The sequence below is a fragment of the Hibiscus syriacus genome, unplaced genomic scaffold (assembly GCF_006381635.1).
Source record: "Hibiscus syriacus cultivar Baekdansim isolate YM2019G1 unplaced genomic scaffold, ASM638163v2 tig00000340_pilon, whole genome shotgun sequence".
Taxonomy (NCBI): domain Eukaryota; kingdom Viridiplantae; phylum Streptophyta; class Magnoliopsida; order Malvales; family Malvaceae; genus Hibiscus; species Hibiscus syriacus.
Genome location: NW_024061783.1, coordinates 2,718,630 through 2,745,655, shown reverse-complemented (window position 1 = coordinate 2,745,655; position 27,026 = coordinate 2,718,630). Strand labels below are relative to the sequence as shown.

At 37.1% G+C, this 27,026-nt stretch overlaps 3 protein-coding genes and 2 pseudogenes across 4 annotated transcripts; 1 reads left to right on the top strand and 4 right to left on the bottom strand.

The window, feature by feature from the left end:
- Positions 1 to 237: 237 nt before the first annotated feature.
- On the top strand, positions 238 to 10,122 carry LOC120202592 (tRNA pseudouridine synthase A). 2 transcript variants are annotated; one of them, XM_039203008.1, is made up of 9 exons: positions 238 to 640; positions 715 to 881; positions 959 to 1,104; positions 2,137 to 2,228; positions 2,354 to 2,697; positions 3,087 to 3,150; positions 9,187 to 9,249; positions 9,484 to 9,670; positions 10,025 to 10,122. In XM_039203008.1, exons 1-8 carry the CDS (start codon positions 347 to 349, stop codon positions 9,667 to 9,669), a joined length of 1,356 nt encoding a protein of 451 aa, XP_039058939.1. In that variant the 5' UTR covers positions 238 to 346; the 3' UTR covers position 9,670; positions 10,025 to 10,122. The 2 variants fall into 2 exon arrangements, with proteins under 2 accessions (XP_039058939.1, XP_039058932.1); XM_039203001.1 differs by lacking the exon at positions 10,025 to 10,122 and having other exon boundaries at positions 9,484 to 9,735.
- A 26-nt stretch (positions 10,123 to 10,148) lies between these two features.
- LOC120202606 (FCS-Like Zinc finger 13-like) lies at positions 10,149 to 12,224 on the bottom strand. The gene is made up of 2 exons (XM_039203021.1): positions 11,666 to 12,224; positions 10,149 to 10,575 (listed from the first exon to the last, which is right to left on the bottom strand). Exons 1-2 carry the CDS (start codon positions 12,088 to 12,090, stop codon positions 10,401 to 10,403), a joined length of 600 nt encoding a protein of 199 aa, XP_039058952.1. The 5' UTR covers positions 12,091 to 12,224; the 3' UTR covers positions 10,149 to 10,400.
- A 5,758-nt stretch (positions 12,225 to 17,982) lies between these two features.
- On the bottom strand, positions 17,983 to 20,150 carry LOC120188685 (annotated as a pseudogene).
- A 300-nt stretch (positions 20,151 to 20,450) lies between these two features.
- Positions 20,451 to 22,579, bottom strand: LOC120188598 (annotated as a pseudogene).
- Positions 22,580 to 23,062: 483 nt separating this feature from the next.
- Positions 23,063 to 24,027, bottom strand: LOC120188500 (plant intracellular Ras-group-related LRR protein 6-like). The gene is given in 2 exon segments (XM_039191935.1): positions 23,063 to 23,572; positions 23,784 to 24,027. Coding segments are annotated over 2 exon segments (708 nt in total). The 5' UTR covers positions 23,982 to 24,027.
- Positions 24,028 to 27,026: the final 2,999 nt, after the last annotated feature.

Genomic DNA, 27,026 nt, shown 5'->3' with positions numbered 1-27,026 from the left:
TATTTAAATATATCTATTTTTTAAATATAAACGTAATATATATCGCTCAATTATTTTTTAAAATTTAATCTGTAACAAAAAAAAATTATTAAATAACTATTTTTAGCAAAAGTTTATTCAAACACTAAAAATTAATTTTAAATATAATTTATTCGCTTATTTGAATATTGAGCATAAAATGTATTGTAGACAATTTATGAATGACGCGTACCGTCTCATTATCACTTGTTAAACCCTAATACTAAATAATACCCGAATCCGTTTTATGAAATCTGTTTTGATCGGAGCGAGTAATGAATTAGGTATCGCTACGGTGATTTCTTGAATTCGAGAGAGGCAGAGGTACATGATGTCATCATTTACCGTAAAATCATTAGCATCTTTGATCAGTAGACTGGGGAACTTCAGAGCCATAGCATCAATATCATCCATGGAAAACCAAACGGAAAACAAGGTTTATTTTCACTACAACCACACTGATTCTTGCAGTTCTGCAAGGTGGACTGCTAGAGAGAGCTATCAGTTCATGTATGAGCGACCTTGGCAGGACGTTTGCCGTTTCTATTCCGATGTGGTCAATGGCTGCTTAACCTTATCAACGTTATTCGGCACAGGCACTGCCAATGGCAATGACATTCAGGTATCTGTCTGTTTCTTTTAGATTTAGTTAACCCTTTTGTTGCTTGCATTTATTCAACTAAGTTTTGATGGCAGACGTGTAGTGATGTTGTTGACGATGATTTTAAAAAATTAGAGGTTTGTGATGAAAGAGAAGAAAGGACTGGAAGATGGAAAAGAGTAACTTTCAAGATAATTGTTTCATACAGTGGATGTGCATTTGATGGATGGCAGAAGCAGCCTGGTTTGAACACTGCTCAGGAGTAAGCTGTTTTTCCCCTTTGATTTTATGTAAACTGAAAATTGAATGATCTATCTCTTACTTGAATGCACTCTACAGAATAGTTGAAAGATCTCTTGGGAGATTTGTTGATGACAAGAAAGCACAACTTCTGAAGGAAAAATCTAAACCACCGGAAGGTTGTGCCTTGGTTGCAGGCCGGACCGACAAAGGAGTGTCTGCTATTCAGCAAGTTTGTTCTTTCTGTATGTTGTGGCACGTTTTATTACGGATTTTTGCTGTTTTCATCTTCCTTTAATGAACATTTAATTTAATGCGTTGAATCCATCTTAATTTCCCTTTAAGATGGTTGGCCCTAGTCATTCTGTTTTCATATTTTTCCTGAGGCTTAACATCTCTTTCAAGATTGGAATCAAAAGGAAAATCATTCAAAAAAGTGTTCTAATCCTCGTTTTAGATAATTAATCTCTTTAGTTTTTTTTCTCTTCATTGACTGATTTCAGCTTCATATCTAGTTCTATCTTGTGATTTTTTGGTTGATCTTGAGAACTGCTTGTGAATTTGTTTTGGATTAGTTGAGAAATTGCTAGAATTAGATACCTTTTGAATCTCTTGAATTATTGAAAATGATTCCGGATACTTGTTGATAATCAAGATTAGAATTGCTTAGTTCTTTGGTTTGCAGTGTCAGTTGAAATCCTTAGAAAACTACGGAGTATTTTTGGTTGAGATGTTTATAAGTTAGTTGCATAATTGTGAATTTGTGACATGGCGCCAAAGAGACAGTGAGTTACTTCATATTGTGGAAATTAAGATGTTTTAGTTCAAGCCTGAAAGTAATTCTGTATGCATCCTGTAGATGCAGTGATCCTAGTTGTTCGAGAGTTTTATGCTAATTTAGTTCAAGCCTGAAAGGAAGATGTGGTATGTTAATTAAAAGACTTAAAAAACTAGTGGTTATTATAAGCCTATGTTTTTCTAGAGTTCCAACTTCTATCTTACTCATTTTCAGCTTTCATTGTATTGATTTACTACTATTTCCTCCCTAGTCCACTCCATCGTTTTCCTAACACTTGGTGATTTTGATTTATTGTGAAAATGATCATATTTAGCCAAGGTTTAGGTATCATAGCGAATGATGAAGCAGTCTAGTTTGTAAGATATCTCATGATAGAAATAGAATATGTTCTGGTTAAGGTTGTTGGGATTGTATGAATTGTTTTCCCAAATTTTTTTCCTACAGTTGTATCTTATTTTTCTCCCACCTTTTTTTTCAGATACTTGGAGACAGGATGTAAAACCTTGTGATATTGAAGATGCAATCAATAGTGCGGCACCTGGGAAACTCAGAGTTGTATCAGTTTCTGAGGTAATGGTTTCTTTTTATGAATGGCGATTATCCAAGCAGAAAAATATTCCTGGATATCAGCAACTGCAAAGCTTATCTGTAATAATTACTCCTATACATTAGCAACTATTGTTGAATCATTGTAGGTTTCACGTGTATTCCATCCCAACTTCTCTGCAAAATGGAGGCGCTATTTGTATATTTTTCCTTTGAATGATCAAGAAAATGAGAAGCAATGTTGTGAGAATGAGAAGGAAGTTGAGAAATCTAGTTTTGCTGGAAACTATATTGAGCCAAGTAACAAGTGTGTTGAGAGCATTAGTTTGGAAAATGTTGAGGATGTAATTATCAGCAATAGTACAGAGTCTGAAGCTGCATACAAGCCAAGCAGTTTCAGTGTATGCAGGGTTAATCAGCTATTACGGAAACTAGAAGGAAAATTATTGTCATACAGAATGTTTGCACGTGATACCAAAGCATCTAGAAACATGTAAGAGTCAAACAAAGTTGACATCATCAAGAAATTCATAGTTGAGATATAGTAATGCGGATTGCCAATTGCCATACTCTTCTTCTGGATTATCAAAGATACTGGAATCTTATGACTTTTGCAAGAACTGAAAACTGAAAATTTGGAGGACAAGAAAACTTGGGTTTAGACCCTAGCAACCCCCAACCTCCAAATTATATATATAAAAAGGTTTCTGTTTGTAGATTCATCGAGTATTTCATATATATCATGCAATTTGTGTTGTGTAGAGTATTTTATCTCTTTTATCCCCCAAGGTACATAAGCCAGTTGATTTATCATCATCATCATCATTTGCTTTTGCCATGTAATTGTTTAATGACAGTTTTTCTTATAAATATTAATTTCAGAGGGCCACCAACGGAGTGCTTCATGTACCATGCTCGAGCCGCAGAAGCAAGAATACCTTCTTCAGTAAATATCTCTTACTGTTATCAATGTTGCAAACCTTTGTTCCTTGCTATACACCCCTAAGGATGAACATGACTAAAGTTTTGCTGTCATTAGATTTCAAAAAAGATTTTTCATATAGACTTCACATGCAATAGATAATATATATATATAGGCTTTTCACCAGTTTTTCGTTGCTAAAACTTCATCTCATGTTGAAGCGTAGCCTTCTCCTAGGTATTGTCATATGAATTAAAATGTAATTTTTGCATAGGTAATTCTAACTTTTTCCTCATTTTGCTAGATCAATAAATAATCATTCCAAAACAACTTTATAAATAGAAGGGATTGAATTAAGTTGATAAGTTGGGCTTGTTTTAAATATTTGCTAATTTTATTTGAACAAACTTAGGAATAAAGGCTGTTCTCAATTGTATTCTCTTCTGATAGTTTACAGCTTTAAGGAAATAATTAGTACAAAATAGGAAATGATCCCTAAGAATCAATAACTTAAGGTTAGAGTCTATTTAAAAAGCGAACTCCTAGAAATAAGGTAAAGATTATGTTCTTAATTTTAGAAATTCCAACACTCTCCTTCAAGCTCAAGCTGGAGTGTAGATGTTTATGAAACTCAACTTGGCAATAAGATCCTCAAGCATACCTTTATTCAAGCTCTTAGTAACAAGTCTGCAACTTTTTGTTTAGTAGGTAAGTAGGTTATGCACACTTCTCCTGAGTTGATTCTTTCTTTGATAAAATGGCGATCTATTTCTACATGTTTGGTGTGATTGTGGTGAACTGGGTTATTTGCTCTACTGACAGTTGCCTGGTTGTCACAGTACATCTTCATAAGTCTGATATATGACACTTTTAGTTCCCTTATTAGTCGTTGTATCCAAATTTCTTCACATATACCATGAGATAATGCTCGATACTTAGCCTCTGCACTGGTACGAGCTACAACAAATTGTTTTTTACTTCTCCATGTCATGATGTTACCCTATACATAGCTACAATACCCACTTGTAGAGTGACTATCATTTACTGAACCTGCCCAATCTAGATTAGTGTAGATCTCCACATATCGGTTGGTTGTTTTCTTGAAGGGTAGACCTTTATCAAGAGTCCCTTTCAAGTACCTTAACATTTTGTACTCGGCTTCTAAGTGCTTCTCCCTCAGAGCGTGCATGTATTGACTAATGACACATACCGAAAGCTATATCAGGACGAGTGTGTGATAGGTTAGATGAGTTTTCCTACTAGCCGTTGATATCTCTCCCTGTCTACTTCTTCTCTATCCGCACCAGTCCCTAACTTCAAATTAAATTCCATAAGAGTCTCGGCTGGCTTGCAACCCATCATGCCAGTTTCCAATAGTAAATCAAGAACATATTTCCTTTGGGAAATAAAAATACATGTTTGAGACTTTGCTACTTCCATTCCAAGGAAGTATTTGGCATTTTCCTTGTTCTTAAGCTCGAATTCTTTGCCGAGGAATTCTTTTAGACTTCTAATTTCACTTGAATCATCTCATGTTAGGATTATAACGTCAACTTAAATGACAAGAATATAGCATTTTCCCTCTCCCGAGTGTTTGTAAAACATAGTGTGGTTTGCCTGCCCTTGAATATCTCTTGCTGGTCATGGCTTTGCTAAATCGACTGAACCATGCCCTCAGGGATTGTTTCAACCCATATAAGGACTTCAATTTACACACTCGACCCTTTCTTCAAACTCGAGTAGGAAGTCCATACATACTTCCTCGTTTGATTCACCATTGAAGAATGTGTTTTTTACATCCAATTGAGTCAAGGGCCAATCAAGGTTGACAGAAATAAATAGGAGGACCCAAATGGTATTCAGTTTGGCAACTGGAGCAAATTTCTCGTCGTAGACTAGACCATAGGTTTGGGTGAAACCCTTTGCCACAAGTCAATTTACACACTCGACCCTTTCTTCAAACTCGAGTAGGAAGTCCATACATACTTCCTCGTTTGATTCACCATTGAGGAATGTGTTTTTTTACATCCAATTGAGTCAAGAGCCAATCAAGGTTGACAGCAAGAGATAGGAGGACCCAAATGGTATTCAGTTTGGCAACTGGAGCAAATTTCTCGTCGTAGACTAGACCATAGGTTTGGGTGAAACCCTTTGCCACAAGCCGAGCCTTGTGTCGATCGATGCTGCCATCTGGTTTAACTTTTGTGGTGAAGATCCATTTGCATCCTATTGTTTTTCCCTTTAGTCAATTCAGAGACTTCCCACGTTCCATTGCTTTTGAGAGCATTCATCTCTTCCATCACAACTTGTCTCCACTAGGTTGATTCAAGTGCTTCTTTTACATTTCTTGGAGTCTCTACACGATCAACATTAGTCATAGGACTTAGATAGATTTCCATAGGATACAAATTGAGAAATAGGATGTTGTGTGCGTCTCTTTATGCCTTTTAGAACTGCAATTGGAAGATCAATGGATGATGAAGCAAGGGAGACCTCTGGTACATAACAGTCCTCGGTTGGGGATGGAATTGGCAGTGTTGTCTCTGTTTCAGGAGAATGACGACGTCGAGAGTATACAAGAAGTTCAGGAGCTTGTTGTTGTTGTTTTTCTAATCCAAGGAACTGTTGCTTTTTGATGGGAAGGTTACTATTGGGAAGGGTAGTATTAATTTCCTGTTGCTGTGAGGAAAGAAGTCTAAATCGACAATTATGAGAATACCATGGTTAGGTTTTTTTGTGATAACAATGGTGGAAGTAGAATCATGAGGTAGAATAAGGAGGGTATTAAGAGTCTCAACTTCATTGAGAGTCTCCCCCTAAAGATTAGATGTTGCGAAATAAGATTTGGTTTCAAAGAAGGTGACATCCTGAGAGACAAATACACCACACAAAGTTAGTGAATAGCATTTGTAACCCTTGTGTGGGAGAATAGCCAATGAAGACAATGTATGGGTTCGAGGATCAAGTTTAGATTGATTTGGTTGATGATTATAGACAAAGGCTTTGCAATCAAATATTTTGGCTGGAAGGGTAGGAACTCGAAATAGGGGAAATGCTTTTTGTAGGTTATTTAGAGGTGCTTGGAGGTTTAGGACTTTGGATGACATTCGGTATATTAAGTAACATGCAGTGAGGACTGCCCCTCCCCACAAGTATTTTGGAACATTCATGGTAAATATTAGGGCTCAAGCAACGGCTAGGAAGTGTCGATTTTTTCTCTTGGAAATTTTGTTTTGTTGTGGTGTGTCAGGACAAGAGCTTTGGTGTATGATGCCTTGGTCAAGAAGGTATGGGCTTAAAACAGAGTTGAAGTATTCTCTCCCATAATCAATGCGGAGTGCATGTATGGTAGACTTAAATTGAGTTCGAATCATGGAATGAAAGCTTTGGAACATTTTAGGTGTCTTGGATTTTTCCTTGAGGAGATAGACCTAACAGACTCTAGTGTGATCATCTATAAAGGATATAAACAACTTAGCTTCTGTAACATTTTTCACTCGACTAGCTCCCCATAAGTCACTGTGTATCAAGGAGTACGGTTGGGATTGGATATAGGGCTTTAATGGGTATGGTACATAGTTGTGCTTTGATAATTGGTAGATTTCACACTTCAAGGAACTAGTATTTTTATTTCTAAATAACAGAGGAAGCAATTTCTTCAAATACAAGAAGTTTGGATGAACTAACTTATGGTGCCATAACATAATAGTGTCCTCATTTGAAGCCAATAAAGCCAATCCTCCTTTTATATTGTTTTTATTAACATTATTCCATATAGAGTCTATCATCAACCTTAGCAGTGCCAATCATCCTCCCCGATTTCTGTTCCTGTACCACACAACCAATGGCAGAAAATTTAGCAAGTACATTCTCTTTTTTATTAAGCTTTCTAATTGAAAGTAAGTTGCAAGATAGTTTTGGAACATGTAGGACTTTCTCGAGTGAGAAATTCTTGATAAGTTGTACTGCTCCAACTCCAACAACAGGCGAATAAGATCCATATGCTATTTGGATTCGAGATTGGTTGTGACAAGGGTGTTGGTGTGAAATAGGGTGGGATTACCTGTCATGTGATAGGAGGCACCCGAATCGAGAATCCAGGAGGGCTGGTTATTAGATTCAGAGGTAATATTGAGGGCAGTACCTTGAGAGGCTAAAGATCCATGAGCAGTCAATATACCAAGCATCTTATGGAGAGTCTCGAGTTGAGACTTGGTTAGGTGAACATCTAAGACATCATAAGTAGTAGTCGATGAAGTGCTGGAAGATAACAAAGTTGTCTTGTTGTCCTTATGATTTTTTGTGTTTCTAGGATAGTCATGAAGCTTGAAGCACTTTTCTCTTGTGTGACCAGTATGGTTACAGTGACTACACCATGGTCGGGCTGGCCCTGAATCACTTCCAACTCGGGTTTTCTGGGATTGTGGACCCTAGAGATAATAGTTGAAGTTTCAGCAAGACCGTGACCAAGAGTGGTCACAAGTTTAGGTTCCTTCACGTCCCCCCATCATGACTCGGTGACGATTTTCTTCTCTTCGAACTTCTGCAAATGCTTCACCGATAGTTGGTAGAGGAGTTTTGCCATACTTCCACGGACTTCATCCAACTCTCGTTTCAGCCCTGCAGGAACTCATAGAGTCGTTCCTTGTTGAGGTGTGTCATAAACTTGGTGTGTTCCTAGCCTTCACCTTAGTCTGCCTCATAATACATATCAGGTTCATGCCACAGGATCTTCAAATTGTTGTAGTGGGTTACTTTAAATGTCCCCTGTCGAGTATCCTTTAATTTGAGTTTGATCTCAAATACTTGAGAAGTGTTTCCCAGATCGGAGTAGTTCTCCTTAATTGCATCCCACATGTCTTTTGTAGTCTTGAATAGAAGATAAGTACGACTTATGTGGCTTTCCATTGAGTTGATCAGCCAAGTCATTACAATTGAGTTGTTGAGCTCCCATGTAACATAAGCATGATCTGCCATGGTTGGTCGTGGGATTTCTCCATTGATGTACCCTAGTTTGCCACGACCTCGAATCACTATAAGAATAGATTGAGATCATTGTAAGAAGTTATTTTCATCTAGACGTGATTGGTGATTATAAGAGAGGAATTAAGGTCACTTTGAGTGGTTATGTGATTGATATTTTGAGTTACTTGTGAAGTCTCATATTCGAATAGAGTTTTGTCACCCATGGGAGAAAGACTGAATAGGAGGGATTTTTAAGGTGAGAGATCAGAGTCGAAGGAGTAGGATCGAAAGAATCCTAGAGTTCTGATACCATGAACAAGATTAAGAAGAAAGGTTGTTCTCATTTGTATTCTCTGTTGATAGTTTACATTTTTAAGGAAAAGAATTAGTACGAAATAGGAAATAATCCCTAAAAATCAGTAACTTTAATTAGTAACTTAAGATTAGTGTCTATTTAAAAAGTAAGCTCCTAGAAATAAGGTAAAGATTTTGTCTTTAATTTTAGGAATTCCAACATTATTCTCTCCCAAGCTTTGCTTGCCTATATGCATGTCTGTGCCTGCATTTTGAAATAAGGTAAAGATTCTGCCCTTAATTTTAGGAATTCCAACATTATTCTCTCCCAAGCTTTGCTTGCCTATATGCATGTCTGTGCCTGCATTTTGTGAGAGCTGATCAATGGTTGTGTTTCTTTATTTTCAAGGTAAAAGACCTAATGGTTTTGGATTAGTATATTACTCTTTTTGTGGATAATTGCAAATTGTAATACTAATTTATGGACAATTACAACGTCAAAGTTGAAATATTACCTCCTTATGTAACTTGCTTAACCAATTAGGAAAAAAGGTTATGTGGGATAAAAGGCTGTAGGGTGTAATGTATACTCTGAGTTTTTCTGACTGTGTTGGAACCTTTATAATTTGAGCCCCTTCAAGTCCTGTGCGTCCAATTGGTTTTCATTTATACATGAGCATGTACTATAAGTTCTGACTCATATTTTTTTCGTTTTAACTTCTTGATGGGATAAATCCGGTTATATTTGTCTATTAATATTTGATGCGTAGACACCACTGATAGGATAAACTTTTTTTGTAGGATGATGAGGAAGGGAAAAAGGTTATGTGTGTTGAGCTGGTTGCAAATCGATTCCTACGCAAGGTATACACAGATGTTTTGTTTGAATGTTCCCTATGGTTGTGCTTTTTCCAGAATTTTAGATCAAATTGTTCCTATATCCTTATTTTTTTTATTAATGGAGTGATGTTGGAAACATATGAACCATCGTTAAGTGCTAGAGAAGAAGTATTTATTTCTCAGGTTATAACATCATTACATTCTGTGCTCACCGTTTGCCCAACTTTCATTCTTATGGTATCTAACCAAATATAATAGATGGTCCGCGTTCTTGTGGCAACCTCTGTAAGGGAAGCAGCGGCAGGAGCAGAAGAAGATGCATTGCTAAAACTGATGGAGGCTACGTGTAGACGTGCCACGGCACCGCCAGCACCTCCTGATGGGTTATGTCTTGTTGATGTTGGATATACTGATTTCAACCCGCAGAACTGCCTCATCCCGTAAGGTATGTTGTTAGCTCAGACGTTTACATAAGTTTGTGTGGAGCTTAGAACTCAAAATTTTGGATTCCCTAGTTGTCAGGCAGATGGATTCTTAGGGTTCCATTTTTAGTTATTAAAAGACAATAGTCAAATTCTAGTATGGATTCCTCTATTAAGCTCGACTAAGAGATTTTTATGCAACTAATTATTATTTTTTCATGTCAATACATATGGGCGTTTATTTATTAAAAGATTATATTATAATTATTTTTATTTTAAGTTTAAATGTTCTTTTAAGAGGTTGATCACACATCTACTTGCATATTGATTTAGGCGTGCTACTGCTTACAAGGGTTATTATTCTTCTTCGTCTTCAGCTTTGCCGTCTGAGACATGTAGCTGTCTTTGTTTTTGGGAAAGCTGGTAGTGGAAAGCCATTCATATTCATTGATGATTCATGGACATGAAACTTCATCTCAGTTTTTTGGTCAGCTGACATTCTAAAATAAAATTTCCAACATGTGGATTTTATGATATTCATAACTTAACTCTTCATAATAATACATATAAATATGCTATATGATTTTCCTACATACAGTAAGCTGAAATGCCAAAAGGAAATATCATATGATTTTGGTTCCACACACACTAAGAGATGCTGAAACTGAAACTCAAAAGCCTACCAAAATTCTGCAGTTGCGTATTATTTCCTTTTATTTATTGTATCACGTCCGGTAACAATTAAGTAATAGTCTATGCCGCTGCAACCACGGCAAACAACACCTGCCGGCCAGAACAGTGGGGTGTGGACTTGGAGCAATCAAGTGGTTTCCATTTCCTGGCTTCAGCCCCAAATATTTGTTTGCGATCATCATCGTACGTAATTTGCCTGTCACGGCATTCCGCACTGCAAAATGCCTTCTCCCCTCTGCCAATTCAATGTTTTGTATTAGTGAAAAGATCCTTTGATGCCATCAGTATCAATATATTGTTGTATTCCCCCGAAAGCAAATGAAATACAGGCTGGCTATGGGGACGCCAGAAAGGAAATATTGTCTTGTGGTAGATAAATTCAAAAGCAGAAAATCAACACCAAATATAAGCAGCAGACGTTTGTTATTATCATTGTTGTTATATTTCGCTATCAAAAAGTATCTCAAGCAGAACGGTATAACCATTCAAATTCAGGAACAAAATGACCAAAACAGAACACTTGGTATAAGTTTTCTACCCAATTAAAATGACTCTTCATTTTACATTAAGTACTATGTCTGTCAAACAAATATACGGCAGACGTCCGTAGTGTGATCGCTACTCCCTAACTCCAACAATACAGCGAAAAGGAAAAGGAAGCCAATGTTTTGATCTGGAAGACACAGAAAAGAACGACTGCACTTAAGATGTTCAAAACAAAGCTTAGGAACCAAAATTTATGGCGATTCGGTTTCATCTTCCTTAGCAAATATCAAAATAGTAACAAGTTCACAAATCACATCGGAGAAGGCGTTATTTGCGACTAGAACACAAGATCGAAATCAAGTATCCCTACCGGTGATGGCTGACGAAGCAGAAAAGTTAGCATGCTAGTGACTTCGGCCTGCCCTTTGCAGTTTATTTAGTGGAATCGGCCTGTAGCAGTTTATTTAGAAGACTATCAAGTATCAGGCAAGGCCACTCATCGTTCTCCTTTCTAGTTTCTATCATAGCATTTCCTATTAAAGCATATAGACCTTTGGACCCTTAGATACCTTTCCAAAGACAAGAATGAACTGTAAAGCTTTTGAATAAATAAACACTAGTTAATTATACTTAACCAAGAGATTTATTTCTACTCAGTAAAGCTGCAAACTTGCAGAATCATATCCAAGTAATAGTCAAACCATTTTACATATCAATTCGTTTGTAAATCAGCAACAATTCAGTAAAAAAATTAACAAAAACTGGACTGAAAAGAAACAAGTATCAAAACAATATTACTTGAAAAATAAATCAGTCAAAAGATGGTTAAAAACCAATACCTGTACATGAAAATATCCAAACCATGAAGCTCCTTCTGGCAAAGATGACAATAAGCCAGAAAGTCATCACTCCAAAACTCCCTCTTGAATTGACCCATAGGCCTGCAATTGTTGCTATTATCGCCAGAATTAGAAATTACACAAGTGGGGTTCCGAGATAATCCACCGGAATTCTCCGGATTAGAGCCACCTCGGAAATTGGGTGCCGGTTTAACAGATGGGGCTGTAGGCACGGGGGTGGCGGTGTATCTCGGCGACAGGGAAAAGCAAATAGGTTGGCGAGTATGGGTTTCATCAGTCATAGCCGCAACTATGCCTAGCCCAACCACACCGTCTTGGAAGTTCCTTGGGGAAAAAGAATCCGAAATAGCGGTGAACAGCTTGAGATTGATGGTGGGTGTCTTTTTCCCACCGAAATTTTCCATTTTTTTCCTAGGAAAATCACAAACTGGGCACACACGCACACCCAAGGGTCTTGGGAGTCGGTTCAATTCATGGGATTTTGTTGGGCCAGAAGATATTGAAGATTGAAGCAAGAGGGAGTGAATTAGAAGTAAGTAAAGAGATTCGTTTCTTAATGAGAAAACGGAAAAGAAAGAGAGCTAACTCGCTATTTATAAACAATCTGATCCTTCACACAAATTATAACATCGAATTAGTCGGCTAGATAAATCTTAATTTATAACTTAATTTTTATTTATTCTTTCGAGTTCAATTTTGATTACTCCAAGAACAGAATTTTAAGTAAAATTTTATATTAACTTGGAAAAAATATATAAAAATTAATTAATTATAAAAAAATATTGCTTTAACAAAATGTATTAGAATACAGACTATTTTAAAATATATAAATATTGGGTAGTAATATTATTAAAAGGTCCCTACACATTGATAGGTGAACTGAAGGAATCAGAGCAATGTTATTTGCCAAGAGGGAGGACTATCACCTCTATCTGTGTTATTAAAGCCTTGACATCTTGATGTTAAGACACAACTTACTCTAATATGTCTATAGCAGTTGTATTGTTACATTCTTAATCAGGTTTTTTGGACCTAAAAAATGAAATAAATCGAGTTTCAATGGCGGACTTCGCCTCCTTGTATGGGAATTCTCCAACCGATTTATCTAGTTCTGTAGGACCAGTCTTTAATGACACTTGCTGTGGTGGAAATTTGGCTGTTGTTTGGTGAAGTCCCTACACTGCTGCAATTTGTGACGAAAGACATGTTTTCTTTGGCAAGGGTGTTGGTCAAATAATGCTAGCAGCAGGTGGTTGCTTGAAATTCAAAAGTGGGGGCTGCTTTAAATTTCAAAGTTAGGCAGCCTATTTTATTGAATTTGGGCAAGGGATAATCACTAAATTGAGTCATTAAACTTTAAGATATTTATAAGATTAGTCCTCAAGCTTCAACTATAAATACCCCAACTCATTTAGTTTCAAAATCATCCCAAAAATCATTTCTTTCTCCCAATACTAGAGAGTTTTCTTGTGAGTAGTGAGTGTTTTGTAAACACCTGTAAATTTTCTCTCTTAGTAAAAGATCTGCAGCAGTCTGGAGACGTAAGCAAATTGACTGAACTCTGTTATCAATTTCGGGTATTATTTTTCTGCTTTTATTTCGCATTCTTACTAATCTGGTTATAGGAAAATTACTCGTTACTCAGTTTATTTCCCATCAACTGGTATCAGAGTTTTTAGTTGTGAATTTTGTCAATTTTTTGCGAGGTTACTATTCATTACTATTCACGTGAATAGTAAATAGTAAATTTTGTGAATAGTAAAAATTTTGTCGGTGATACGAGTTTGTCGACGGATGTGTCATAATACACGGTGGTTCGCACAAATTGTCAGAAACGATCCAAAGAAACCAGATTCGAGTGGGAGCGATGGCTGCAGACGAAGGGAATGTGAAAATTGAAAAATTCGATGGTGCAGACTTTGACTTTTGGAAGATGCAAATTGAAGATTTTTTATACCAGAAAAATCTATATCAATCTCTCTCAAGAAAGTAACCTGAGGGCATGAAGAATGAACACTGGGCTCTTCTCGACAGACAAGCCCTCGGAGTTATCCGACTGACGTTGTCCCGCAATGTTGCTTTCAACATAGCAAAGGAAAAGACCACGACGGGTCTTATGGCGGCTCTCTCCAGTATGTATGAGAAGCCATCAACCTCAAACAAAGTTCACTTGATGAGACGATTATTTAATTTACGGATGGCAGAAGGGGTATCAATGGCTCAACACCTGAATGAATTCAACACAATCACAACCCAGTTGAGTTCCGTGGAAATTGAATTCGATGATGAAGTTCGAGCTTTAATTCTCTTATCATCTCTACCAGACAGTTGGAATGCTACTGTTACAGCAGTTAGCAGCTCGTCGGGAAACAACAAATTAAAATTCAACGATGTTCGGGATCTGGTACTGAGCGAAGAAATTCGACGGAGAGAATCGGGTGAAGCATCAACCTCCTCAGCCTTGCACACGGAGTCCAAAGGGAGAACTTCAGAAAGAAATTCAAATCGTGGCAGATCCAAATCCAAAAGGGGAAAATAAAGAACGGGAAAGAAAGATTTTACCTATTATAACTGCAGCAAGAAGGGTCACTTTAAAAGAGATTACCGAGTACCGAAGAAAAATACTGGCGCACAAGAATCTGCCAACGTGACAGAGGAGACAGGTGTTGCCATGATTCTAAGCGTCAGCAGTCCGATTAAATCATGGATCTTGGATTCAGGGGCATCTTTCCACTCCACCCCATGCCGAGAAATCATGGAGAACTATGTCAGTGGTGATTTTGGGAAGGTTCATCTAGCTGATGATGAAACCTTGAATATCGTCGGAAAAGGAGACATCCAACTAAAGTTGCCAAACCAAACCACCTGGACGCTGAAAGGAGTGAGACATATTCCTGGCCTCAAAAGAAATCTGATTTCTGTAGGACAGCTTGATGGAGAAGGTTATAGTACAACATTTTCAGGCTGTGAATGGAAGATTACCAAATGAGCACTCGTCATTGCTCGTGGTAAGAAGACTGGTACTCTCTATATAACATCAAACTTAGAGAATATCATTGTTGCAACAGATGCTGATGGAAAATCAAACATATGGCACCAAAGGCTTGGTCATATGAGTGAGAAAGGGATGAAGACACTTTTGTCAAAAGGGAAGCTGTCGGATCTAAAGAATGTAGATGTCAGACTATGCGAGGATTGCATCTTTGGCAAACAAAAGAAAGTCAGCTTTGCAAAGATTGGTAAGATACCCAAGGCTGAAAAGTTAGAGTTGGTTCATACTGATGTATGGGGACCATCTCCAGTTCCATCTCTTGCAGGCTCATTATATTATGTCATCTTCATCGATGATTCTACAAGGAAGGTGTGAGTTTATTTTCTAAAGAAGAAATCAGAAGTCTTTGATACCTTCAAAAAATGGAAGGCCATGGTGGAAAATGAGATTGGTCTGAAAGTCAAGCGGTTGAGGTCTGACAATGGAGGAGAGTACAGAAATCGTAGATTCAGAGATTTCGGTCTGAAAGTCAAGCGGTTGAGGTCTAACAATGGAGGAGAGTATAGAAATCGTAGATTTAGAGATTTCTGCGCAAATAATGGGATCAAGATGGAGACAATAGTTCCCATGACACCGCAGCAGAATGGCATAGCAGAGGGCATGAGTAGAACTCTGAATGAACGTGCCAGAAGTATGAGGATACATGCCGGATTACCCAAATTTCTATGGGCTGAAGCTATCAACACTGCAGCTTACCTGATCAACCGTGGGCCCTCAGTTCCTTTGGATGACATAATACCAGAGGAAGTTTGGAGCAAGAAAGAAATAAACCTTTCACACTTAAGTGTGTTTGGTTGTATTTCTTATGTACACATAGATTCTGCTGAAAGAAGTAAACTTGATGCCAAGTCCAACAAATATGCCTTTGTTGGTTATGGTGGTGATGAGTTCGGTTATCGATTTTGGGACTATGAAAATCGGAAGATCATCAGAAGCAGAGATGTCATTTTCAATGAGAATGTGATGTACAAAGACAGGGCAACCATAGAATCAAGTAACTCCAATACCGAAGCTGAAACAAAGGAATTTGCTGAGTTCGAGGAGATTTCTAGAAATAATGTTCAAATCAGTCCTGAAGCAGTTCAAGAAGAACCAGGCACACCAGAACTGAGACGTTCCTCCAGAATTCCTAAACCAACCCAGCGTTATTCGCCTTCTTTGCACTACTTGTTGCTGACTGACAATGGTGAACCAGAGTGTTATGATGAAGCAATGCAGGTGGAGGATTCAATCAAGTGGGAGTCTTCCATGAAAGATGAGATGGACTCGCTTATGTCAAATCAGACGTGGGAATTAGCTGAATTACCACTAGGCAAGAAAGCGCTCCACAACAAGTGGATTTACAGGATCAAAGAAGAGCATGATGGGAGCAAACGCTACAAAGAAAGATTGGTTGTCAAAGGTTTTCAGCAAAAATAAGGTATTTACTACAATTAAATTTTCTCTCCAGTCGTAAAACTGTATATAATCAGACTGGTGTTGAAAATTGTAGCTGCAGAGAATTTACATCTTTAGCAGTTAGATGTAAAGACAACTTTCCTTCATGGTGATTTGGAGGAAGAAATCTATATAAAGCAGCCAGAAGGCTTCATAGAGGTAGGCAAGAAAAACCTAATATGCAGGTTGAAGAAGAGCTTGTATGGTTTAAAACAAGCTCCTAGACAGTGGTACAAGAAGTTCGATAGTTTCATGGGTAGCAGTGGTTTTACCAGATGCCAAGCAGATCATTGTTGCTACATCAAGAGGTTCGACAATAACTTCATTATTTTATTGTTGTACGTTGATGACATGCTCGTTGTAGGCTCAGACATGCAAGAGATTATAAACTTGAAACAAAAATTGTCGAAGCAAATTTGCTATGAAGGATTTGGGCGCTGCAAAGCAGATTCTTGGGATGAAGATTAAGAGAGACACAAAGTCGGGGACTTTGATGTTATCACAGGCTGAGTACATCAATAAAGTACTCTCCAGGTTCAACATGCAAGATGCTAAACCAGTAAGTACACCTTTAGGTGTTCATTTCAGACTCTCCAAAGAACAGTCACCAAAGACGGAGAAAGAACATGCATACATGGTGAAGATGTCGTATGCCTCAGCAATTGGAAGTCCGATGTATGCCATGGTTTGTACTAGACCAGATATTGCTCATGCAGTGGGAGCTGTTAGCAGGTACATGAATAATCCAGGTAAGGTACACTGGGAAGCAGTCAAATGGATCCTCAGATATCTACGAGGTACCACAAACAAAACACTTTGTTTCAAAGGTGGAGATACGATACTGACAGGCTATGTAGATTCTGACTTAGCCGAAAATGTCGACATCAGAAGAAGCACTACAGGGTATGTCTATACTCTAGGAGGAACTGCAGTGAGTTGGGTTTCTCAAATATAGAAGATAGTTTCTCTCTCCATAACTGAAGCAGAATATGTTGCTGTTACGGAAGCCAACAAGGAGATGGTTTGGCTCCAAAGTTTCTTGGAAGAGTTAGGCAAGAAACAAGAAAACAATGTCTTGTATTGCGATAGTCAAAGTGCTATCCATCTTGCAAAGAATCCGTCTTTTCATTCCAGGACGAAACACATACAATTGAGATATCATTTTATCCGGTCTTTTCTGGAAGATGGGATTTTGAAACTTGAAAAGATTTGTAAAGCTCAAAATCCGACAGACATGTTGACAAAGACGGTGACTATAGACAAACTGAAATTGTGTTCAACTTTAGTTGGCATGCTAGAATAACAAAACCAGAAATACTGCTGCATTGATCGAGGTGTGAAGACAGATTAAAATCAGTCTTCAAGTGGGAGATTGTTGGTTAAATAATGCTAGCAGCCGGTGGCTGCTTGAAATTCAAAGGTGTGGAGCTGCTTTAAATTTCAAAGTTATCAAGCCTATTTTATTGAATTTGGGCAAGGGATAATCACCAAATTTAGTAATTGAATTTTAGGGTATTTATAAGATTAGTCCTCAAGCTTCAACTATAAATACCCTAGCTCATTTAGTTTCAAAATCATCCCAAAAATCATTTCTTTCTCCCAATACTAGAGAGCTTTCTTGTGAGTACTGAGTGTTTTGTAAACACCTGTAAATTTTTTCTCTTAGTAAAAGATCTGCAGCAGTCTGGAGACGTAAACAAATTGGTTGAACTTTGTTATCAATTTCGGGTATTATTTTTCCGCTTTTATTTCGCATTCTCACTAATCTAGTTATAGGGAAATTACTCGTTACTCGGTTTATTTCCCATCAAAGGGTTCTCAATAGGCCAAGCTCGGGCAACATGGCCCTACCTAGGTCGAGTCTGTCTTTCCGTCTTAGCTCCGAACACTTAAGGGCTAACTTGGCTAAGGCCAAGGTTTCATCCATTGGCCAATCAGGCACAACAGGGTCGAGTACATCAGCGAATGTTCCGTTTTCAATAGCATTCTCGACCTGATGAGTTAAACCCATTGGTGACTTGGCGGTTATTTTTTGTAGTAGCATGATTCCCAGTGAGTTGACATCATATTTTATCCCTAGCAATCCGGTTTGCTGATATTCTGGATCTATGTAACAGAATGTTCCAACCGTTGCCGTCATATGGTACTGAGTTACGGAGTCGAAAACGATGGAGGAACAAGCCTAGCCAATCCAACATCACTGATCTTGCCGACATAGTTGCGATCGAGCAAAATCTTGCCAGGTTTCCGGTCACGGTGCACAATTGGCTCCGGTTTGGTTTGGTGTAGGAAAAGAAGACTTGTTGCGATCTCTGCTGCCATTGGAAGTACCAGAGTGTCATTGCGCCTAAGTAGTTTATCTTCCAAGCTCCCGTTATCCATGTATTCGTAGACTAGGCAGCAATACTCCGGGCAGGCACCAAGAAGAACCATGTTCAGATGCCTTATGCAGCTCAACACTTCGACCTATACGAGACAACAAGATATATAATCAATAAATTCCTTGCAAGTATTTTAGAATAGCTAGTTCTTATGTGCCTGCAGGCCCTGCACACCTCTTGCTGAAATTGTAGTTCCCCTTGGGTTGCATCCGAACGTAGAACTTTTATTGCGACCGGTGTGTGGTCTAGGTAGCAGCGATACACCGACCCGTAACCTCCTCCTCCGATTTTGCGAGACAGCGAGAAGTGATCGGTTGCTACTTTGATATCTTGAATCGTATAACTCCAATACCTGATATCATGTGAAGCAGCAACCAATTTCCCCTCCTCGTCGTCTCTGCTAACATTCTTTTCTGCAATCATTCTCTTTTGTGCTTCAAGTTCAGCAATCATTTGAGCTGCTTGGGCTGCCTCAACGGCAACCTTACACTTTGCTTTCTCCTTCTCCACGAGTGAAAGAGCCGCTTCCTCCGCTAGTCACGCCTCTTCAATCTTCTGTTCTTCTTGAACTTCCAGCATTGAGGTTCTTTTCCTGTAATGAGAATTTTAACAAAAATTATGTTAAATACATTCTCCAGTTCGTAGATTATGCTCAGAAATGATTCCAGCTTTTCGAATAATTACCCTCTTTTTCGCCATGAGTGCTTCCTTTCAGGCTGCACTATACATCTCCATTGTCTGCTGGAGCTCCCGTTTGAGTTACAGAGTTACATATATGTATTTATATATATGTTGATAATCTTATTACAACTTAATTGATCATTTCCGTGTCTTCATACAGTTGAGGTGGTGGAAGTTGAGGCCTACCAGAACCTCTGTATCTGAGCTAAGGTGAATGAGCCGAAGGGGTTTCCGGTGTTTCAGGGATGGTACCGGGTGGAGGCAGCAGCAGTTGAGCCGGAGGAGGCATGTCGAGTCTTGACGGAGGGGAAGTGGCAGCAGATCGAACCGATGAAATCTACCCTTTTCCGATCACGTACACGGTGCAGTAATCGGGAGCCGCTTTCGAGACCGTAGTCGTAAGCTCCACGCTCCCGAATCTTCTGCCAGACAATTAACAAAGGCAAATGCAGAGAAAGATCAATGAGCCGAATCAATGTCTTATAGGTGTTTGGGTGGAGAAAGATGAAACAATCATTCACCTAACAAATCCGCCTTTCGACGGTGTGCCGAGTACCATGATCTCGATCGGAACGGATGAAATATAATCAACCAAGGCTCTAGCTACATCGGTATCCTCCAGTATGACTTCATTACCGGTGATCTGTTACAAACATCACATACACAACACAATAAATTCACCATCAAAGAAACGAAACCGAGACCGAGACAGGGAACAATAAAAACGTACATCCTTCCGCGAGCAGAAGCATCGGAAAGGAAGAAAGATCTCCCTGGCCTGATGTTCCAGGTGTTGCTTATATGCTTTTGAAAACTCCTCGTTGACATTCGAAATGTTCATGTAGTTCCCAGCTACATGCATGCATGCATTCATCATGTCAACAAGTTCACGTACCAAACCAGCCTTACACATACATACATACATATATCAAAATTTTGAGATACACAAGTAAAGCATTGAAATTTGATATATATAATTGATTTTAAAAAAATAAATAATATATATAATTAATTATTTGATACATAGATATAATATAAATATATAATGCAGGTAAAAGATGGAGAAAAAATAGTTAATAAATGAAAATGCAGGCTAGAGGAAATCTTGAGATACACAAGTATAGCATTGAAATTTGAAACATTAAAATCTCTTAGATCTCAACAAATCTCCACACAAAATAAGACATGATACATGAACAATATTCATGGGACATCACCATTTCCTGTTTTCCTCACTGTCACCCATCGCGGAGTAGAATTCATCGTCTCGACTAGCGATCTGGGGCTTCAATCGTTCGATCCTCACCACGGCTTCTTTCAAATCCAATCTCTTCTGCATGTCGCCTTCGCAGCAACTCAACCCGATCTTCAACAGCTGCATCATTGTTTTTCCATCGCCGTAAGTTATGGCTCCCATCTCTTTGTCGAACAGCTCCATGTTCGTCAACAAAGTTCCTTCGACATCGTCGCCGACTTTAGATCTCACCCACGTTGCTATCTCGTCTTCATCGCTTCCTTTTCCCTTTAGCAGGAAGTTTGAGGGGAATTTTCCGGTCAAAATCTCTAGGATTAGTACACCGAGAGCCCATACGTCGGTCTTCTTTGTGACTCGACCTTGTTGGATGTATTCAGGTGATTTATAGGCCACCGTGAACGTTTGAGCACTCTCCGGATTGACGACCGAGATCAGAGCATAATCGGTGAGGAGGGGTTCGAAGGATTCGTTGAGGAGAACGTTTGAGGTGACCGTGTGGTGCGATCAAACTAGGTAACTCCTTGTATAGGTACGCTAGCCCCTTGGCTACTCCCTTCACAATCTTCAACCGAGTTGGCCAATCAAGGGCTGGTTCCCCCAAAGTTTGATGAGATGCACGAAAGAACATAGTTAAAAACAAAATATATGAACATGAATTGTTACTTGTTTGTCAAGCAACTGATTAAATTGCAGACGAACCATGAAGATGAACTAACAAGCTGCCATTTTCGGCGAAATCACATACAAGAAGAAGCTTCTCATCCCTCCTGTAATAATAAGCGACGAGAGTAAGCACGTTATTATGTCTCAGTCTCCCAATCCTCCTCATATGCTCTTGGAAAACTTCTTTCCCAGCGCTGTTTATCTGTTTTTACCTCTTCACCACCATGGCAGTCCCATTTGGTAGAGCAGTCTTGTAAGATGAACCGAAACACCCGCTTCCCAATATCTCAGCCGAGGCTTTCAGCAAGTCCGGCAAATCGAACTTTTCTACATCATCGTCATCTCTCAAGAAAGTAAGCTTTGGAACAGCCTCCAATGCCTTCCTTCCGCTTCTCGAACGCGGCGACAAGACGGAAGAAGCACGGGTTCCTTCCTTGAGACCTGTTTCCGTTTTACGATACGATGGCGGTGATGGTGAACCCTCCATTTTCGAAGCTTGTTGCTGCCTTTTGGGGATACTGATTATGATAAGTACAACCAAGGCTAGTAGTATTAGGACCCTAACTATGATATGGATCATAATAACCCATTATGATAAGTACAACCAAGGCAAGTTGTATTAGGACCCCAACTATGATATGGATCAGAATAACCCATAATGAGATCGTCTTCTTGAAATCGGGAGCAACGTTACGGTTTGGACTCGCACGGGTTGATACGCATGCCTTCAATGGTGCAGCACAAACATCTTTATTGCCTGCATTTGCATATATAATTAAACATTTAGACTTAATTCGAATCGTAAAATCGAAAAAAAATTGAGCCGAGTCGAATTTTATTCACTTGCAAACATGCCTGCATTCATCATACTCTAATTGATTATTAGAGAGATCAACTACATGCAACGTTTTCTGCTTAAAGTCTGGTATACTCCCGGAAAACCAGTTTCCATCGAGTTTAAGCTCCAAAAGCTTGGGCAGGGTGGCCAACGATGCCGGAATCCGACCGGAAAACCGGTTTTTCGATAGATACATCATGCTGAGCCGGAGAATTCCTTGTAATGCATTGCCGGGAATTTGTCCGGAAAAACGATTGTAGGATAAATAAATGGATCTCAACCTAGTAAGATTATTGAAGTCGGGGATCGGACCATTAAAATTATTGTTCACGAAGCTTAAGGTTCTCAATCTGAACAAGGCGGACAAGGTGGCGGCATCAATGGTGCCCGATAGTCCCATGCTCTCGGGTTTCAAACCCCAAACGGTGCCGTTTTCACAAAAGACGCCGATCTAGTTGGAACGTTCGCTGTTGCATATAGGTTTGGAATCGTTTCGCCAGCTCTTCAAAGCACTGTTGTTCTTCAACGAGGATTTGAACTTGAGAAGGATTTCATAATCCGACAACTCGTAAGAAATGTAAACCATGGAGAAAAAAAAAGCACTAGGATTTGGAGTTGACGGCGAAACGCCACGGCTGCGGCAGCGATGGCAGCTGTTGCGGGGTGGTGTTCCGCCGTGTCGGGAGAGGAAGAGGATTTGGAGAGAAGATGAGATGTGGGATGCATGGAATTTGAAATAATAAATAAGGTGTTGTCCATGCAAACAAACGTTTCTTGTTTTCACTTTCTCTGTTAAATTAATATCAGATATCTAATTAAATAAAAATAAAATACTAAATTAAATATTACAGACAGATTCAAATACTAAAATAAGTATGTACCTCCAATTTAATATTTAACTCCATAGCTTCAAATGTGCATGCTTTAAAATTCTACCTCTTGAACCGGTAGAAATGATTTTTTTTTAAAAAAACATAAATTTAATTTTTTTAATTAAGTATGATTTAAAAAATCTCGTTTTGATTAATTTAGTGTTTTCCTTTTAAAGCTAAAAAGAATCTCGTTTCGATTAATCGGACATATAATTTATTTTGTTATAGCTGACGTCCAATTCGACGAGGGACATTAATAGGCCAATGGAATAAGGTAGGGTTTCGAGGTACTGAAAGTTTTGGCTCACGTTGAGAACTTCCAAGTTGATCAGATTCTCCATGTCATCGGGGAGTGACCGGAGACAATTGAGGCGTGCATCGAGGACTCGTAACGATGTCAAGTGAGTGATCGATTGAGGAAGGAGGATCAACTTGTTCGAGTTAACCGACAGTTTCTTCAAGCAGATGAGCTCGAATCCGATGGTCTCCGGTAGCATTGTGAGCTGGTTGAAGTTGGTGTTCAACTCTTATAATGACTTTCAGTTTCCGAATGTTTTTGGGATAGTCCGGAGAAGGTTGCCGGAGAGGTTGAGAAACTTGAGCTTAGACAGACAACCGATGGAGTTCGGGAGAGATTTGAGCTGATTAGAGTGCACGTCCATGGCCACCACGTTCAGCAGCCTCGCCGTTAACGACTCCGGTATGTTCTGTCATATCAAATCATATTACTAACGCCAAATCAACTAATTAATTCACAATCATACCGACACAAAATTTTACGTCTAAATAAAGAAAATATCTAAATTATATAAGAATTTAAACAACCTTCACGATTTATATGTTTATGTTACAGATAAGTACAACTGGGGAAAAACAGAAAGAAACTAACGATTTAGGAAGAAAGAAAGAAAGAAAAACCCGGAGATTGTTGTTGGAGAGGTCCAACTTGGAAACAATTGACAAATTGAGAGAAGAAATCGGAAGGGAATCCAAAGACATCCCACTCAAATCCACAGTCCCAACCCTAACCTTTTCTTCTTGATCTCCACTTGATCTTCTCGGCCTGCTCCCATGATGATGATGATGATCGTCTCCTTCGTTTCTGCTCATCTCCATTATTCTCACTTTCTGTTCTTAGTACAACGTTTTATTTCACATAAAACTGATCCCAAAACAAAACTGTATAAAATTAACCCTAGAGAAATTAAATCAAAACAAAGGGGAAAATAAAAAAAAAGGGTTTTGGATTTGAAGAGATGAGTACCTGTTTCGTGATTGATCGTGGCTATATATATTTATATATAAACCGTACAAAGGAAGATTACGGACTGGAAAATAGGAAGAGAGACGATGTTTGAGCAAAAGAGAGCGGAAGTTTAGGTAGATTATTAATATTTCATATTTTCTTCTAAAAATGATTATTTAATTAAATTATTATTATAAGCATGTCATTCTCCTGTTAAAAATTGAAACTGGAGTTTAATATCGTAGGGTATAATAATAATTTTAGTCTTAAAAATTTATATATTTTATCAATTTAGTTTTAGTTTAAAAAAATTCAATAAATTTAAATTTTTTCATGTTTAAAAAGTATTTCAATTTAGTCTTTATTCTTATCTTGTAAATATTGACGAACGACTTCTATCAGTGACTTCTTGTTGCTTTGTGATAGACTGTAGTTATTATGAAAAACGATAAAATCGAATAAAATTTATAAAGTTTTAAGTATAAAGAGTTAAATTTATTGAATTATTTTAAATTATAGCTTAATTGATATAATATCTAAAATTTAAATTATTATTATACTAGATCATGTTGGATTTTTTTTCAATTTTAAATGCAGAACAAATTATGTGTAATAATATTTTAATTGAATTATTTAATTATAATTTTTTAGAAAACATGGCATGTTTATAACCAAATCAATAATGGAGTGACTTAGAATATAGTTTACCCTAAAATTAATGGTTGATGGCCTTTGCTCTGGACTTTACGTCCTGTTTTCTCTTCGGCTGCCCGCAAATCCCGCGCTCCTCCCTCGTTACTGTTATTCATTCCTTACACTTTATCTAAATTCTCGTTTATTTATTTATTCAAAATATCTTTATTTTTGAGTAATTTTTAAATAATTTATATAATATTAATATTATATAAATTCAAATAACATAAAAATATTGAATGTTTAAGTATGCTAATTTCATATTCTTGTCTAATGTATTAATTATAATATTAATTGAATTAAACTCAATTGATTTTTAATTATTTAATAAAGTTATTTTTTTGTTTATTTGCTCTGGACTAATTAGAAATTCATATAATAAAAACTAAGAGTTAATTGTACAAGTTGTCCCTAAATTATGACATTTGTTCTAAGTTCACCACTTAATTTTAAAACATTTTTTTATCAATCACCAAACTATGATTTCGTTGTAGACCAGTATTTAATCTTTGAAACAATATATATTAATCCTTAAACTATTAATATTATTTTATGTTAATCTTTTTTGTTAGCGGGTCATTAGCTTTATTGATTTTTAAATGTACTAAAAATTAAACCGTTGATATTTTTAAAGATAATGATAAATTATTAAATTATTATTTATTCAATTCTCACTACCTTTAAATATAAATTAATTTGTAACCACTAAAATTAAATGCATTTATGAAAAGATTAAAATTAAATGATATTTTTAATTTCTCTCATTTAAATATCCTTTAAAAAATGTAAAACTAAAAATGTTTTACACAACATAATTGGATTACGTATTATATATATATAAACAATAAAAGTCACTAGGTTTTTTTTAGGAAAAAGGAAATTTTCAAAATGTTTATGACGATAAGGGTAAACTAAACACATAATTAGGACATTTCTTATAATCACATACACAAGAAACTAGTCACTTGAGATCAAACAAGGACCATACAAGGAAAAGATTAAAAATTCATCCAAAAGGCTTGAACAAAATATAAATACAAATAGATCTGACTGCATCAGAAAATTAACCATAAAAAGAGATCAAATTACTGAAAGACCACCGACAATCGCAAATCAAAGTCGAGCAACACGAGTAAACTATCTCCAAACGCAATCCGCATATCCAAACCAAACCAAATAGTCAAAAACATGGAAAATCAGGAGGATAATAAATAGACATCATCTTGATCAGTCGATGTGATGTTAAATTTAACCCTAAAAATTAAATAAAAAGAATGACAGATCCAAAAATATTTTTTAGGATAGACACACACATATATTAACAACGTAATTTTTTTAATAAGATGGACACAAATAAAATTTCAAGACAGATACTATCACTAAAATAAGTAATTAATAAAAAAAATTATATTTTAGGATGTATATGTATCCAATCACGTCATCATGTGGCTCTGTCACTGTAGAGAACCTGTCAAAGTCAGAGAAAACATGTAATAAATGCAAAAAGAAATATGTTATAAAGATAACGTTATTAAAAAAAATAAACATACAATATAAAAAATAGATAAAAATAAATATGTAATATTAACTTAATGGAAAAAGAGATGAGAAATAGACTTGGGAAATAGACTTGAAGCATATACCCATAGGGGGTTAACCGCGTCGCAGACTTTATCACCAAGTAGATATGGAAAATTCAGGAAGACATAATTTTTCTGGAAAACTTATCTAAAGAAGTTGAGGAGTTGTTAACTGCTGATAGAACGAACAACTAGACGGCCCTTATATCTTATTAAACAAAAAAAAAATGATTAAAGAGATGATTTTTGTCTTTAAAAATAATACGTTCAAGCGTCAACGTATATAGACAAAAGTGTTTAAGAAAGTTTATTATTCAATAATTTAGAATCTTTATAATAAATATATTTTATAATTAACTATTAATAAAAAAAAGATTAGCCGTCATTTTTTTTTCTAGAACGTAGTAAAATGTTACGGAATAAAATTACACACATATATATATAATACTCATTATATTACAAATTTACTTATAGTCAAATGTGATATTAACTCATACATATATATACTACTTATTATATAACAAATGTACTTAGTCCAATGTGATATTAACTCATATGTATATATATTGCTCCTATTATATTACAAATGTATTTATAGTCAAATGTGATATTAACTCATTTATAATTTAATTTGGCATTATC

Coding starts and splice junctions, on each gene's coding strand:
- LOC120202592 (XM_039203008.1), top strand. CDS start 347: ATGATGTCATCATTTACCGTAAAATCATTAGCATCTTTGATCAGTAGA. Junction 641..714: donor CCAATGGCAATGACATTCAG/GTATCTGTCTGT, acceptor TTTTGATGGCAG/ACGTGTAGTGATGTTGTTGA. Junction 3,151..9,186: donor AAGCAAGAATACCTTCTTCA/GTAAATATCTCT, acceptor CTTTTTTTGTAG/GATGATGAGGAAGGGAAAAA.
- LOC120202606 (XM_039203021.1), bottom strand. CDS start 12,090: ATGGAAAATTTCGGTGGGAAAAAGACACCCACCATCAATCTCAAGCTG. Junction 10,576..11,665: donor TTGGATATTTTCATGTACAG/GTATTGGTTTTT, acceptor TTGAATTGGCAG/AGGGGAGAAGGCATTTTGCA.